This window comes from Eumetopias jubatus, unplaced genomic scaffold (assembly GCF_037043125.1).
Source record: "Eumetopias jubatus isolate StellerSeaLion01/CBP00866 unplaced genomic scaffold, mEumJub1_p1.0 scaffold_1, whole genome shotgun sequence".
NCBI classification, from domain to species: Eukaryota; Metazoa; Chordata; class Mammalia; order Carnivora; family Otariidae; genus Eumetopias; species Eumetopias jubatus.
In genome coordinates, this window is record NW_028274807.1 from 75,267,756 (window position 1) to 75,284,954 (window position 17,199).

Sequence of the window (17,199 nt, forward strand, 5' to 3'; positions counted from 1 at the left end):
GATCTAACATCCGGCCTGGTGACTATGGTTAATCATCCTGTATTGTATGCTTGAAATTTGCTAAGAGTAGCTCTCAAGCACTCTCACCACACACACACACACACACACACACACACACACACACACACATACACACAAGCTAAGGACGAGGGAGTTCATGGCTGTTAGTTTCACTGTGCTAATCATTTCACAATGTATACACACATCAGAACATCACATTGTACACAATAGTTTTATCAAAAATTTAAAAAAAAATTTTAGAAGAACCCATGATCAGATAGGAGGCCTTTCAGCCAAGTGTTTAGGAAGTCTGACTTTCCAGGCCCTCAGTACTGTATGAGGCTACTCGTTCTGGGGCATCTTAAAGGAACCTAGCAGCCTTTGATAGCAGGAATTCTAGAATGTTAGACTTGAAGGAGTATTTAGAGATCACCAACCCTGCTGCAAGGTGCTTATTACTGTATGTAAAAGAACTGAGTTAGAGATGATAAGTGGCGTCCCAAGGTCCTGAAGCAAGTTCAAAGCCAGGACTAGCACCCAGGTCTCCTTATTCCTGTTGATGTATTTAGTACACTATGTTGCAGCCTTCGTGTCTTTAAGCAGGTAACCCAGATATAATGGGGAGCCAAATCCCTACCCTTACCCTGTGACTTGTAGTAATCCAAAGACTTCTTTAAAGACTTCACCCAATTTCCAAGGTGTAGGAGGTGAACGTTCTCCTGGCCACCTGTGTTTTAAGAAGGGGCTAGACTAGGGGCGCCTGGGTGGCTCAGTTGGTTAAGCAACTGCCTTCAGCTCAGGTCATGATCCCAGGGTCTTGGGATAGAGCCCCGCATCCAGCTCCCTGCTCAGTGGGAAGCCTGCTTCTTCCTCTCACCCTCCCCCTGCTTGTGTTCCCTCTCTTGCTGTGTCGCTGTCAAATAAATAAATAAAATCTTAAAAAAAAAAAGAAGGGGCTTTCTAGTGTGCCAAGCTCTCCACACATGGCCACAGTTTAACATCAAACTCAGCCACATTACACAAAATCCACCCAATCATACTGGGTACCTCCTACCGCAGATCAAAAGGAGCTACTTTAATTGCATATTTAATTTTTTTTAATTGGCCTGTAGATATGTCTACTTCTTTCACGGTCAACTTTTATCCAGTAATTCTTTAGAAAAGGAAGGTTGAAATCAATATACTTTCTTCAACACTGCACGTCACTGGTGTGCCTTATGCATCTGGTAGTGATATCAGTAGAGATATATTACAGAGATCGTTTAGATTTCCTATTATATTTGCCAGAGAAGAAACTAAGGCCTAGAGAATGTGCTCCAGGGAAGCTAGTTATCTCTTTAAAAATTTAGTCATGAAAAATAGGATATTTTCAAGATACCTTCTAATTTCTGCAGCATCGGTTTCCGTATTGCGGCTAATCAATCAAAAAAAGAAGAAACAAACTTGTAAAGATAAAAAGTTAGGGGCACCTACGTGGCTCAGTTGGTTAAACAACTACCTTCAGCTCAGGTCATAATCCCAGGGTCCTGAGATCCAGCCCCATCGGGCTCAGCAGGGAGCCTGCTTCCCCCTCTGCCTGCCGCTCCCTCTGCTTGTGCTGACAAATAAATAAAATCTTAAAAAAAAAAAAAAGATAAAAAGTTAAGTGGTAGTTGTACTAATATCTATTTTCTCAAAATCTAGAGTACGAGGTATAGTGCATACTTGAGTTGTTGCACTCACGGAGTCTTTTGTCATTCGGATTATTCTGTGAATATCCACTTACCTATTTTTCACCCACATACATCAAACTAAGTCACCAACCACCACACACAAAACAAAGCCACTTCTCTAAGGAACTTCAGACTTAGGGATATTTGTTGAGGACTTCAATGTACTAGGTATCGGCATCCGATCTGAGAGTATTTGTTGACAATTTCAAGTACTAGATATCATCATCAGTGCTCTACATGGTTACAGAATGTGGATGCAACTGGAGTAAGAGAAAATTCTGTTTTTAAACAAATATATATTAGAGTTACTTCATAAAGAAAAAAACACTCCTCCCAGAACTTCCCAAATCCTTGGATGCAGTAAAGAAAACATGAGACCATTGTAAGAAATGGATGACTTTATTGAGAGAGAAGGACAAGACTGGTTTTTGCCTCAAACCATCCAGGAAAACAAGCACACAGACATATACATACTTTGGTTTAAAAATTATTCATAATATTAATGTTAAACCTGATATTTAAAGAATCAAATGGGACATGAGTGTAGAAAACAAACCATAAAAACGTAAGCTTGCATAGATGAACTATGTAGATGTAGAACTGGCATTTAAGGGAGGCATGAGCACTGAAGAGTGCTGACTGACAAGACCACCTCAACCTCCCAAGACACACGGAAGTCACCAGCACCATGTTTCTCGTGTTCCTCAATGAGGTCATGAACAGGAACGACTTGTGCTGTGTGAAGGTGAATGGAAATAGACGGTTTCCGTCAGCCTAGTCCAGATGGGTGTGTACATACCCACCAGTACTCAACACCAGTCACCTTTAAGGCATCCAGAGAGTGTCCCTCACAGTTTCATCTAATCTCTAAACAGGCATGTGGTTTGAGGTGGCCTCTTTGTTTTCTGTCCTCAGACAGACAACTGGATTCCATTAAGGTTCTGTTCAGTTCCATGAAGTAGCTATTTCAAAGCTGCCTTTCCTTCTGGGGCTTGGCTACAAGTTGACGAGCACTTGGGTTAACATCTCACTCATTTTTTAAACATATCCACATTTCAGATACCAAAGGGCTTCTTACCAAAGAATCCGAAACTGCCTGGACACTATGCAATTTTTCTCAGGAAAGCACTTTTCTGAATTATAAGACAAATGACAGCACCACCTCTCCTTTCCTGAGCAACTTGGTTTATATGTGCATACTCCTGTACTTTATAATCCAGCACCTTTTCAAAATATAATGTTGTTCCGGGATGGATTCTTTTTAAGGAAAACCCTATTATAGAGAATTCTCATTGTGGAATACCTATATGCTATCTTCCCACTGTATCTCCTCATTATTTATAATACTTCATGAAACAAATACTGGGCTGCCTTTAAGAGGCAGGTGAAAAATATAGCTACTTCTGAAAAAGGGCATTTGGCTTTCAGTTTATAGCAAGAGCTAAAGTTATAGCCTACAGTGATTTCAGGGGTTAATTCAATCAGAAATAAAACAATTCTGACATCAAAAACCCTCTTACTAAATTTAATAGCTAGAAACTATTTTAGCAATTATGGTCTGAAATTCAGTGCAACAAAAATATAGCCTAAGTATGCAATGTGTCATGGTATATTCTCTTAGCTTTTTACTGCTCTTAGTCCTTGCTCTTTTGTGAAGGACATGTCCCTCAAAAACCCTGTCTTTCAATTCTCCTGTTCTTTCTATATGAACCTCAGCAATGAATAATGGGGCACTAACTAAGATGCATAATTAATTCTGTCCTCATCTGAAATGCTGACAGTGCCGGCTCACAGTGCTATCGCAAGTTATTCAAAAGGAGAAACCCATCCTCTAGTTTGCCAAGAATAAACAATAGCATATAAAATGCATTAGGAACATGTTCCTAGGCAGTATTCACAAATACAAAAGGGAAGAAGATGGTTTCCAGCACTAGATATTTCCAACAAATCAACATGATTACTTAGATGATTCTGTCAATTTATGGCATCAAACACAACCTTATAAAAACACTCTGGTGTTTTCCTTACCACAGCAGAAGTTTTCCTGGTTAATTTTCTTCTAAAAGTAATAAAATAGAAACACTCTTCACATCTAAGGAGCTCCCATTTCAAGTAAATGTCTCTGTTTTGTTCGGTTCTCTCTTTTTTTTTTGTCAATGGTATGCATTTAAAAACACAAGAGTGTTGGTGAAATCCTCACAAAACAATAATAATTGACTTTGCTACACAATACAGCCTTTGGAAGTATCTTCTACATAGTCACTTTGAACAGAAAGACAGTCAACTCTCAATTATTCAGGAAGTGATAACCTGGACAGTCTGGCGAGGGAATTCTCACTCTCCTTCCGCCAGCCTGTTTTGGTCATGCCACTGCTTGTTCACAGGTTGAGAGGCAACTCAATGAAATGATGTATCTTATCAGTGTATAGGTCACCCATAGCTCAGTGGGAGGAAATCCAGAGTTTCTGATGGCAAGGATGTTTGCGGAGATCACCCGTGAATTGTGTATCTCAATGGAGAGTTGACGGTCATTCACATATAGGAAGTACAGTACACTGACCTTGGTCAGAATCAAACTAATTTAAGGCAATACTGCTCCTCGAGACACTGCTGGCACAAAGTGCAAGCCTCATCAGAAAACTGACTCTGTAAGAAGTAAAATTTTCCCAGTTTACCCCTTCCTTTTTGACTTCTCTGGAAGAAAATTGCAGCATTTCTCACAACAATGAAATGTCAGGAGCAACAACAGCCTTGACTCTTCCCTTTAATAATCCTAAGTATCATCAGAGATAAATGAGATTCTCTGACCAGGAATCTGGATGACACTGTGCCCCATGCAGCATTATCAGAACAGTCTCCAGTTCGCTCCCCCCTGACCACATTCCCTGTTATAAGCTAAAGGAGAAAAACAGGATTCTATCAACAGTTAAGATAAGCAGTTATGGCTTTAAGACTCACAGGCACCACCAGATATGAGGAGAAAATGGGACCACTTTATCTAGTCGCTTCTCTGACTATGAGTAGTAAGTAAGGGACCAAGTACTTTAAAAATCTGTTTTTTCCTTTCGGCTGAAAGAACAGGTTTTGGTTATTTTATGACTGTTTCTAAAAAGCCTGCATTATGAGAATAATGGCACACTACCTGCAGTGAAATCTACCTGAACGGTGTTCCCTTTCACACAAATACTGTTTTCCCAAAAGGGAAAAAAGCCTTTCAGTGCAAGTTCTATTCTGTTCTCAGTCCCTCGGAAAGCTGATTACACCGGGGTCTCACTCCCTTTATTTAGAGGGAAGCTTTTACATCCAGTCACCAGTTACCTTTCAAGAAAACCATCACTGAATAAATGAGTAATTCTGATATTCCCCAAAGTGATTTTTATACAAAGGCAACACCCATTACAAAAGCAAGGCCCTAAAATGTTAACCACTGATGTGGTAAACTGAATGCACCATATTATATAGCAGATGTTTCCAAAGAACAATTTGGCACAAGACAAAAATTAGAGAATATCTGACAGTATTGAAGAAAATAATTATCCATTAAAAGTTAATTACATTTATACTGAAAAGTCCTGACATCGATGGAACGTGTGGACAGAGTCAGCAATGACTTTATTCACCATCCAGTTCGGCTGCAGACCACAGCAGAAAAGAAAAGGGGAAAACGGGTCCGGTTCACAATTTTCTAGAGTGAGTTCAGTGGAACACAAGGCCCGAGGTCACACACCTTGGAATATGTTGATCGAGATCCAAGTGGCCGCTGCAAATCTGAAAAGATTTTCCTCCTGGGAAACATCTATCCATATCTTTCTTTTCTAATTTAGATGTTTCTCTATGATCAAAAACCTAAGTCTTTTTTGAAGTTCGTTAGTCTGTTGCTGGTTGTTGTAAAGTCACTCAAGAAAAAGTAATTCAAAGGTATGCAAAGTCACTTTCTAAAAATCTCAATGTTCTTTCAAAGCATATGTAGCAACTGTCCAGTCTCCTGCAAAATAATTATGTCTAACAATGGTTTCACAGCACAAATTTTTTTCAACTCAGAACATTTAATCTGACCCTTGTCGGACCTTGCTTCCAAGCAATGAATTACAAAAAGTCAGGTTGGGGGAAGAGGGTGTACACATCCAGAAGCCTTACGCTCAAAACATACTGTGCTCATTCAGCAATACTAGTGTTAAATGGGGCCTCCAGAGAAAAGAAGTACAGAAAGATTGCCAAGGCCAGACTATTAGTTTGCATCACAACATTAAAGCATAATACACTGTGGGCCTAAAAATTAAATTGTGTGTGGTCCAGTGGTAGAAAGAGGAACAAAACGTTTCCACATTTATAGAAATATAACCAAGTGAAAAGCAGAGAACACAGTGAAGAATGTTTGGCAGTTCCTTTTAATATAGTTGTTAGTTACTTCTATAGTCTTAAAGATAATAATTATAATATTTGAATGAGAATAAGAGGATTTAACTAAGAAGACAAGAATTACTCTGGATACTCTTTAAAAAGTGTTCGCTTTACAAAAAAATAAAAATATTTTAAAATTCTAATTTTTTAAAAACCTAAAAAAAAAAAAAGTAACAAATTTTCAATACAGATGTTGAATTGGGTGTCACGGGGAACTATATCACCTCTGGCCGCTCACTAAGACAGCTGAAACACTAACATCCAAGGCTTAAATGTTAAGTGGCCTCACATTTTTTTGAATGAAAATATCTCCAGATAGCATTTTACAGTAATAAATATGATTGGATAAAGTACATGAGAAGCAAGACAAGTGCAGAATTTTTAAAGTAAATCTGATCACTGCATGAGATAGAAAAATAAACATGTATGAAATAAAAATACGGCAAATGATGTTGCCTATCAAAATAAAAATACATTGTGTTTTCTTTAAAGTTACCACAGAAAAACTTTTTAAAACATGAAGCAAAATCACAGGGCAGACAAAGAAAAACATAGCATTACTAGAAGTCAACAAGGCCTAAGTTTTGGATACTGAAAGCACCCTCTAGAATGTGACTAAGGCTAGGACCTCCATCTCACCAGCCCTTGCCTATTTAACTCTCCTTCATTCATTTCATCAGGGTCATTCAAAGTCCTGTTTGTTTTTCTCTTTCCCCATTTCTTGAAAATGACATCTTTTAGGGTTTCTTTCTAGATTATCATTTCCCTAAAACTTGACTCTTAGCTACCTTTTACCCAAGTTTCTACAATCCAAAAACGTTATGAACTAAAGATCTTTCTCAAAATCAAAGGTCCCAAATCCACTCCGAGAAACTATCCTAAATAGCTTCCTGAATATTGCCTGACTTGAAAGACTATCCGGAAAGATAAGGCAAACAACAGGCAGTTCCCAGTGGGAAAAAATGGATTAACAACCTTTCCCCTGTCATCTGTGTATTTCTTTCCTAAAACAAACACTACACTGGAATGTCAAAAACATCAGATTTATACAATGAAAAATAATGGAAAGTCAAGCCGAAGAAAAATTTTTATATATGTGTAGCGTGACTGCCATTTATGTTAACTAACAAGTATGGGAAAATAAGCATTTCCACAAAGTTAAGGGCTGGACAAAGACTAGATTTCTCAAAGAGGGCTTTAAAGGTCCTGTACAAAGGAATCCAATGCCATGTATCACTAACGAATATGTAGAGCCAAATACCTGGGTAAAGAACCATTTTATCTACTTCAACTTCACGTTCAATTAATCTGATTACTGACAGATAGATAAAATATTTTTTGAGTGGCTGCCAACAAATACCACTGTTTTTTAAGTAAGAGGAAAACTTATCCATCTATGCCCAGAGAGAATGCTGGCATTATCACTTATATAAACATCCTTCCGATTCCACTTCCCTGGGCTCTATATGTAAATGTAAAAGAAGAGAAGGGGTGCAAAGTTTTTCACTTTTTCACTTTCAGTTGACTTTGCACAGACCTGAGTTAATAGTTCATAGAATTAAACTTTTGCCAATAAATACTAATAAATAGCCCAGTGCCCAGAGGACTCCGAAAGACTTGCTATTCAGCAGAAGTAGAGAAACTGTCAGAGAATGACATCTGGGCCAATTCGCCCAGGAGAGCTTATAAGGATATGCAAAACTGCTACAGTCCTGCTGGTCAAAATAACATGCTCCAACTGTTCCAGGTTTTGTTTGTTTGTTTTAATACTTTATGGTTGTGAATTTTTTTATTTTCCTGAAGAATACAAAAAGCAAAAGATTCTTCAATATACCATACACTAATGCACGAAAAAAAGCTGTTTCTTATATTCTTTTATTCTGTATTGCATCCAAACATTGTTTTACTCTGATCATAATCTCCACAAAATTCTAACTGCTAAATAAAGCCTAGTCTCTAGACACTAGTACTCCACACCTAACAAAAATGACATTTTACAGAGCTTTTAGATACTATATCCCAGGAAGCATATGCAGCAGAGAAGTGGCCAATATTCAGAAGCTAGATTTTCTTGTACTGCCCAAGTGATCAGGAATAACCAAAAACGTTTTAAATGAATTAAAATTATTTACGGCCAGAAGAACACTTGAAGATAAATCCCAGGAATACAAACACAGGAGGGAAAAAAATGAGTGGGGAACGCATTCTGTATCATCCAGTAATGATTGCTACAGTGAGTCCGTTCTCAAGGCAGATTCCTAGGGTTTTACTGCTTATGATGGAAACCTTGGAAAGGAGAAAATAAGAAACACCATTAAGGAAAAACCTCAGAAATGCTCTTTCTCCTTGCTCAGGCAAAATAATTTATCTTTATTTCTATGCATGTTTTCTTAGTTCTTGATTGTAAAATATTTACATAGTCACTGTGTTATTTTAGTATTATATATCAAATGTATGTAAAAGACAAAAAGGCCTCCCCTAAAAAGTAGTGCATTCATTTGAGGGAAAAAAAATCATGAGCTACTTCCAGTTAAGCCAGCCCATGATGGAAAGTCCACCAACTGATGGAAATTACAGTGTATGGGGTTGTTCTGGTAATGTCCAACTAATTCCACCTTTTACATAATGTCTTTTGTCGGATCAACACTGGATGAATGTCTGAATGGAGAGGGTTGGGGTGAGGAGAGCTATCTAAAAAAACATAAATGCTTGGCAACCTCCCTCCCCTGGAAATTCTCACTTAGTCAGTCTGGAGTAGCACCTGTACATTGATATTTTGTAATGACCACTGGGGGAAAAAAAAAAATTAAGTTTGGGAAGATTTGGAAAAGGATAATAAAAACATGACCTAAGAAATCTTCAAAAGCTGTAACAAACAAGACATCAATTTACAGTACCTAATATTTGTAAAGTCTATTGCAATGTGCTTTCATGTATTTAATTTACATGATCCTGACAACACTGACACTACTAAAATCACTTCCACTTTTAGATGAAAAAATTAAGAATTACCACCTTTTCATTATTTCATTTATTGAGTATCATAAAAATACACATAAGTGAATTAGTGTATGCTTGGAAGAACAGCTACATGCAACTGCTGAGGGGACAGCAAGCTGACTGCAGACAGAGCAGAAGCTGACAACCTACAATCTCCCCACCCCCCCTCCTGAGTGGGACCTGTGTGACAGTCCTCCAGGAATCTCCTCATCTTAATGTTAATGCCTCGCTAGAGGGGAAAAACAACCTTAACTTGACCATGGCAAGGCCTCCGGTACCTTGTAGGTCCTCCTTAGCGGATGAAAGTTCTCTGGAAACCTCCCTTTCCCTTACCTCCCCCAACCCCATAGTATATAATCAGTCACGCCTCACCACCCGATGCAGCAGCTCTTTCTGCCCATGGGTCCTGACCCCCTGCTTTAATATACCACCGTTTTGCACCAAAGATGTCTTCTTAGTCATCGGCTCCGGACTCCACCTCACTGAACCTCACCTATCTATTCCTTTCATTTTAAAGATTTGGTACATATAACATAAAAAATTAAATTAAATTAAATTAAATAATAAAATAATAAAATAAAATAATAAAATAATAAAATAAATAAAATAAAATAATAAAAATAAAAAAATAAAATAAGTAAAAAATAAAATAAAATAAAATAAAATGAAATACAATACAATACAATACAATACAATAAAGATCTGGTCCAACTTAGACCTCATATTCTTTCCTCATCTCCTTTGCCCTGATTTTCTTTCGTGTGATAAAAGTTTTGTGTGAATTGTATACGTATGTGTGTACTTTATTTTTTATTTTTTAATTTTTTTTTAACTTTATCTAAATTCCAGTTAGTTAACATAGTGTAATATTAGTTTCAGGTGTACAGTATAGTGATTCAACACTCCTCTACATAGCACCTGGAGCTCATCACAGTGCCCTCCTTAATCCCAATCACCTATTTCACCCTTGCCCCTCCTTTCTGATAACCACCATGTTGTTCTCTATAGTGAAGAGTCTGTTTTCTTGGTTTGACTCTCTTTTTTTCTTTTCCCTTTGTTCCTTTGTTTTGTTTAGAGTCACCCTTTAACAAGCTGATGAAAGCTACAAATTCTCCCTGGAGGAAAATGCACATACATATACAATCTTGCATTCAGGTTAAGGTGTTTTGTTTTCTGTTTTATCTTTTTTTTTTAACAAATGAAGAATACCGTAATAATAATCTTCCAAAAGGAAGGATAACTTATTTTGCCACTCTAGCAATCTATAAGACATCATCTGATATTTCCAACATAGCATGAGGATTATTAAAAAAAATCCTAAGCTTGATCATATATATTTTTCTTACCTTTATGAGAGGATTCTGATTTTGAGAAATGACGTGTGGAATTATGCTGGTTTGTAAAATGAGTGTAATCCAAATCTTCAGCCTCTGTCATGGTAGGTGGTGGTGGCCTGAAGGGAAGTCAGAATTTAAAGAGATATTCTAATAAGTGGTGACCACAACTCCACCTCTCATTGGAATACATGGTAAAACATTTTGGGAGAAATACAAAGCCACAGTGTAGTAGAATTCTCACCTTAGTTCCTCGCCTACTGCATAATCTTGAATAAATTATTTTATCTTACTGCTCCTTTGCATTGATGCACATAATTCAAAAAAAACAAGTATTTTCTGAGCACCTAATATGTGTGAGGCACTGTGCTAAGGACTAGAGAAACAAACATTAATGAGATGTGTAACCACTGCCATTGATGAGAAATTGACTTTGTTTTGGTAGTTTTTATGAAGAAAAAAGGCAAGGATAGAAGGGAAGTAATAAAGAAAGTTAAGAAAGGAAGAAAAAAAAAATGGAGGGAGGGTGAGGGTGGCAGGTAAGGCGGGAGGACAGGAAAAAAGGAAAGGGGAGGGAGAGGGCATGGGCCAGCATATAAAATCTAGAGCAAAGTCCCTCAATCCACTAGGTGGCAAAGCAGAGCTGAGAGAAGGAAAGGACAGTCCTACACTGGCAACTTTTCACGTCAAAAGAAGACAAAATGTAAAAAACACTGGGGCATTTTTGCTACTCCAAAATTTTAATTATTTTAAAATCATGTTACATAGATTTTCTTGCAAACATTTGGCATTGATGAAGATAAGAACAAAACCCTTTTTTTGGTTGTTGTTTCTCAGAGGTATACTTAAATGTTGCATTAAAGCACAGAACCAGATGAGGTAACAGAATACATCAAATATATAACCACGTTGTAGGATGTTTTTTGCAACCATATATGCAACGTGGAAGGTGTAAGTATACTAGAGTTCAGAAAGTTATGCTGAGTTTGGTACAAAGGGCTCTGTCATATAAGAATAAAGACAAATGATTTTAAATTTCCCACTCTGTCCCTAAGCACCAGGTCTCTTGCTGCCACAGGTCAGCACAGGATGTAAACTTGTGTATATATTGAGGACTGTGCTATGGGTTCTACTCAGATGATCTCAATTAACTTTGAGTACAAGTCTGCAGGGCAGCTATCATCACACACATATTTTAGAGGTAGATTAGGTTAGATGAGGTAAGTGATCTGTCCAAGCTCAAACAGTTGTTAGATGGCAGGGGTGGAGCTCAAACTCAACTGCAGTTCAAAGTCAGGGTGCTCTTTACTACACTCTGCTGTGCTACACAGGTGTGTATTTTTATCAGCAGCAGTATCGGCATTCAAGACTACCCCCCCACACACACACATATGTATCTTATACTTCCAAATGGTATTTGGCTTATTTTTTAATATTTTCATCCTTTTGTTATACATATATAATATATAATATAATTAATGTGAGCATAACAAATGATATGGTATTTTTAGTTTTTCTTTCTGTAACTGATAAAGACAAATATTCCTTTCAAGTAAAAAAGACTTCAGTTCTACCAGTCATAGGTCACTTTCACTCATTTATAATAGCTATTTTTAATATAGGCTCATTTGATTATTCACTCTTCAATATGCCAAATATTTTTAAAGTTAACTATTACATTTCAGAAACTTGTTTTCAACTTTAATACATCTTTTTAGACAGACATTCCAGATTGGTCTATCATATCTGATGTCAAAATTATTAGTGTTCTAAAGAGCCCCAAAATTTGGAAGACTGCAGAAAAACCCAAAAGATTATTTTAATTCAGTTGACTAAAGGAAACATAATAAGCCATGCCTGTTTACCTACTGAGAAGAGATTAATTACTTCTTATTTTACTTGGATATTGCAGGGATGAAAATAAAGTTGGCCTTAAAAAAAACCTTTGGCATGTAGTTAACTAAAAGATACAAGAAGAACCAACTTTAAACAATTGACAGAATATACTACTGTTGCCCTAAGAGCCTTACAAACCTGATGTAGTTTTCTGAAGGATATTATCTTCTAAAAGCCCATGGGTTTAAAAACAGAATACAGCTTTTTTTTTTTTTTTTAAAGTAGGTGGGCGTGGAGGAGCCAATGTGGGGCTTGAACTCATGACCCTGAGATCAAGACCTAAGTTGAGATCAACAGTCAGATGTTTAACTGACTGAGCCACCCAGGCATCCCAAAAGAATTTGGCCTTTTAAGGACACTAAATATATTCACTTTAAGTCAGTAAGTCTAGCAGCTTAAGTGTGGGCAATGAGTGGCAACAGTGTATATTTTTCAATGTGATAAAAGTTAATACATAAATTAATAATTAGGACCAATATTCAAAGTTTTAAAAGTTTTCAAATGTTAAATTTAGTGTTACTTTTGTCTTTTTGTATATAATACTGTTTCTATTCCAATAAAGTTTTGTTTTGAAAAGCAACAGAAAGCAATAAAGGACAAAAAGAAAGAAAAAAAAAAAAGGATTGCTTCCCCAGAGACTTAAATATTGCCAACTTCAGGTATGAGGCAGAGAGACAGCAACTGCTCCATGAACTATGACCCAAGACTCTTTGAGAGAAGTCTGAAAGTACATACACCATAACCACAGGTATTTGATCTAGTGGGATTTAGAATAGTCCACCATGTCTCAAATAAGTGTTTTCCAAGACTTTGAGACTCATGCAGAAACGAATTTAAGCAGGTGTAAATGTCATGCACACACCAGTGTGACCATGAAACTCTAGCCCTGCATAAGTAAAACTTTAAACTTTAAAACCTGAGATTTTACTGGGAAAATGGTTAAGCTCATCCCTTCTTAGCTGAGGACAGTGAATCCAAAGACAAGAATTGGTCCTAACAAAAAACACAGCATTCTTTATACGCCCTAGTTTCTATAAAATTACAATCTTCCTGATTTGACCTGTTCAATCCAGGTTAAGAATGGAAAAAAAGTCTGAGAATAATCCTGCAAGACTTGATACCACTTCACAACTGCCGATTTCTGGATCTCCTCTCTAAAGAACACTCTTCTCAGACAATCCACATCTTCTTACTCACCCCAAAGTCAAGTTCCTCACTCCCCTTTTCAGGTGGCATCTTACCGTGCTGGCCTGTCATTCTTAGAACGGTGAGGGTCATCACTCTCTTTTGACTTTGAGTGTGCCGATTTAGTTGTTTTTGGCTAAGGACAGAAAAAGAAAAAAAAAAGACAGAGAGAAAGAAAAACACACATATAGAAAACGGCAAATAAACAAAGATTGTTAGGTTTAGAAAATATCTAAATCATGTCAAACTCTAGTAATTTCAACTTACTTACATTCAGTTGAACAACCTAAGATATTTTTACATATGGTCACTCAGAGATTAAAAAAAAAAATTATAGTCACATATGTACGCTGGAAGCGGTCAGGGCAGCCAGATGAGTGGGCTAACTACACATGAACATGCTCCCCAACAGCAGTGTGCCCAGCTACCCATTATTAACATAATAGCTGCACAGCAGCTGACAAGAACTTCCCAAGTCTACGGAATGTAGGTCTGTGCTCTTAAACTTATTTCTGAACATCTGACTTGGGGATGGCGATTTTCAAGCCAGGAAACTAAGGAACATTCAATCCAACCTTTCTAAGAGAAGAACTATACCAGCACCAATTACAGAATCTAGAAATTAAAGAAATCTTGATACTTGCTAGAAATGTGGCTTTCCCCCTTTACTTGCCTGATTTGCGATTCTTAAAACTACTTACTTCTTCATGGTTGAGCTAACAAAGAATTGAGTAACTCCCAGGCAATTATTTGTAGTTTAACTTATATAGCAGAAGCATTTGAAATACATTTAAGAAAAATCCTGAATTACTAAGAGGGTAAAAGAAGGAGAGACCTATACATAATTAATAATGCTTTCATTTGTTTACAGACTGACAACTGAATAACTGAGCAGCAGGAAACAGTAGAGCAATGCTATTATCATGGTTTCTAAGTCCTCTTTTTCCTCCTAATCAGTGCTGAAACTGAGACAGAACCAGAGACCCAAGGGAGGAATTTGTTCGAGAGAGAGAGAGAACAGTGCTAAACATCACTATGTCATGAGTACACAGCCTAGCTGCATCCTCCCAGGCCTAGTACAAACTCCCTCTCTGAAAAACCTGTACCTTAGGAATTCTTCCTCCCTGCAACTCTGTTCTTCTACTCTGTTTTCTTCAGCCAGCTTGACCTTGTATTTGTTAGCTGTCTACATTGTCCTGTTTGTCTTCCTACATTATACAGTATTATGAGGAAAATATATCTTTGACCTTCCCTGTTAAGTCCAGAGTGGTACACTGCACACAGTAACTAAAGAGTCAAGTCTGTGAAACTGGACTTGCAACCACCACGTACAACAATTACATTACTTTACAGCAGAATAAACTGCAGTCACTATTTTGTCTAGTGTTTCTGACTAATGAGGGGAAGACGACAGTCCAAGCTCTTGCTAGACAATTCCTACTTTCTGACATAAGCAATGGCTGCTGGTGGTATCTGCCAGTCTGCCATGGATCAAGTTATGTCAGAGGAAAGAGAAATAATGGCTACATGATCATGGATGGACAATATAAGCACGCAGAGAAAGTAGAAAGAGAAAGAAAAGGCCACTGGGGAAAAAAAAATAGTGAAAATACTATATTCTCCTGTAAGGTAAATATTAGTAAAACTAAGATTGCTCATGACCAGAGGCACTTGCACCTCAACTGATCTTAAAATCAATGGAATGAGTTTTCAATCTTAGCAGTTATCTTTTCAGAGTTACTTTGAAGAATGAAGATTTTTTGTAATGAAGTCACTTTTACAAATTAGATTCATACACGCACTACAGAGAATTTGTATACCCTAAATACAGTTGCAGACTTATCCTAAAAGCAAAGTCCCCATCATAAAAATCAGAAAAACAACAGAACTTACCTTCCAATCAGGGTCATGCTTCCTTTTGTCCAAAGATGATTTCTCCCGCTCCTTGGCCTTCTTGTAAGCTTTCTTTTCTTCAGCCATGAGAAGTCTAGCGATTTCCTAAACAAAATCCAGTCAATACCATTGACTGCAGAGTTGTGGGCCAAAACTACTGGGATATTTCTAAAGAGCACTGGCTAAACAGACTTATTAACTAATATGAACTCACCTCATCCTGCGCTACTTGAGCTGCTCTCGTGTCCACCTGGGTAGCCTAGGGTATAGAAAATACATGAAAGAGTAATTTAATTAGAATCTGTGCTGTCCATTTGTGCTGTCCATTTTAAAAAATCTTCCATAAAGGGGCGCTTGGGTGGCTCAGTCATTAAGCGTCTGCCTTCGGCTCAGGTCATGATCCCAGGGTCCTGGGATCGAGCCCCACATCAGGCTCCCTGCTCCACGGGAAGCCTGCTTCTCCCTCTCCCACGCACCCTGCTTGTGTTCTCTCTCGCTGTGTCTCTGTAAATAAATAAAATCTTAAAAAAAAAAAAGAAAAAAGCTTCCAAAAAATCAACCGGTATTTCAAACCAGTTGTAGTTAACATCCCTGAGGTTTAGTTGGTATACTTTCACCAGCCAGAGCAGGGGCTATTTTTATCAAATTCCAAAGCAGATTACTAAAGGATTATCTGAACTCAGTAACAGAGAGATAGGGATATGGAATTCTGTTGCTAATGCTTACTCAGTAAGTAAAACTGGACAATCTATTCCTGTTGTGTGGATTTTTCCACCCATAAAAAAAGATATCAGCTTCTCAACTCAACATAAAGGTACATTATGCCTATTACATAATCTCAAGAATGATTCAATTCAAGAAAACCTAGTGATTATCACCTAAACTTTTGCATGAAAATTTGCTCACCAAAATTTCCTCCTCTTGCAGTTTTCTGGCAATTTCAGCATCATACCATTCCTGATCTCTGTGGGCCACTCGTGATGGAGTAGAGACAGCTTCTTTCATCCCTCTTGGCTTCATTCCTAGAAAAACTCAAAGTAATAAGGCAACTGCACTTGTTTTCTGAAAAGGTGCAAAACTTAAAGAAGTTCTTCTTTAGTATCTGCCACTGACAATACTGTGACCACCACAGAATTCAGTGTAGGGTGCGCCTGAAATAGTTTTTCCCCTAGGCTTAGAAATGGCAAGGCAGATTATCCACACATTGAAACAAAGTTACCCACACAAAACTGCCAGGCAAAAAACTCCCCTTTCACATAGTTTCTTCAACAGCAGAAAATCATGCAATGAACTCTAAGTGAGGCTTTTGCAAAATAGCAAGTGAAAAAAAGGTGAAGCCATTGAAATAAAAAAAAGAGAGAGTAAAGAAAGTTACAGAGTTGGAAGTTTTAAAGAGTCAAACTGTCAAGACTGGAGGAAATGAGGGTCTTCCCTCTATTTAACTCAGCCTTGCACACTTTACTTCAGAGGGAACAGAAAGAGTATCACCTGGGATTTATGTGACAGTATCTGTGAGCCGACCCGACCAGTGGCTCTACCATAGCTTCCGCTCTGATGGTCAACAAACCCACTTGCTTTAGATCTTTCCCATAGCTTTGATTAGTTCAAAGCTACATTTTAGGCAAGATATAACATAAGGGAAATACCAGAGAACATAATGAATGACCTTAGATTTCTATTCCTCTGAGGGAAAAGGTACGTGGGGAACTGATGGGAAATTTTGGCATTTTACTTTGAAATGTTATAAGCAACATGTATTCCTTTTATAACTTTTAATC

General features: G+C 37.5%; 1 protein-coding gene across 1 annotated transcript in view; it reads right to left on the reverse strand.

Moving 5' to 3' along the window:
* Positions 1-2,092: 2,092 nt before the first annotated feature.
* Positions 2,093-17,199, reverse strand: part of CCDC50 (coiled-coil domain containing 50) — a 70,810-nt gene continuing 55,703 nt past the window's right edge. Inside the window, exons 7-12 of the mRNA XM_088025047.1 lie at positions 16,328-16,443; positions 15,636-15,680; positions 15,422-15,526; positions 13,585-13,664; positions 10,460-10,566; positions 2,093-8,399 (exon numbers count right to left, since the gene is read on the reverse strand). Of these exons, the coding sequence (XP_087881173.1) occupies positions 8,380-8,399; positions 10,460-10,566; positions 13,585-13,664; positions 15,422-15,526; positions 15,636-15,680; positions 16,328-16,443 (473 nt within the window). The 3' untranslated portion in view covers positions 2,093-8,379. The remainder of the gene's footprint in view (positions 8,400-10,459; positions 10,567-13,584; positions 13,665-15,421; positions 15,527-15,635; positions 15,681-16,327; positions 16,444-17,199) is intronic.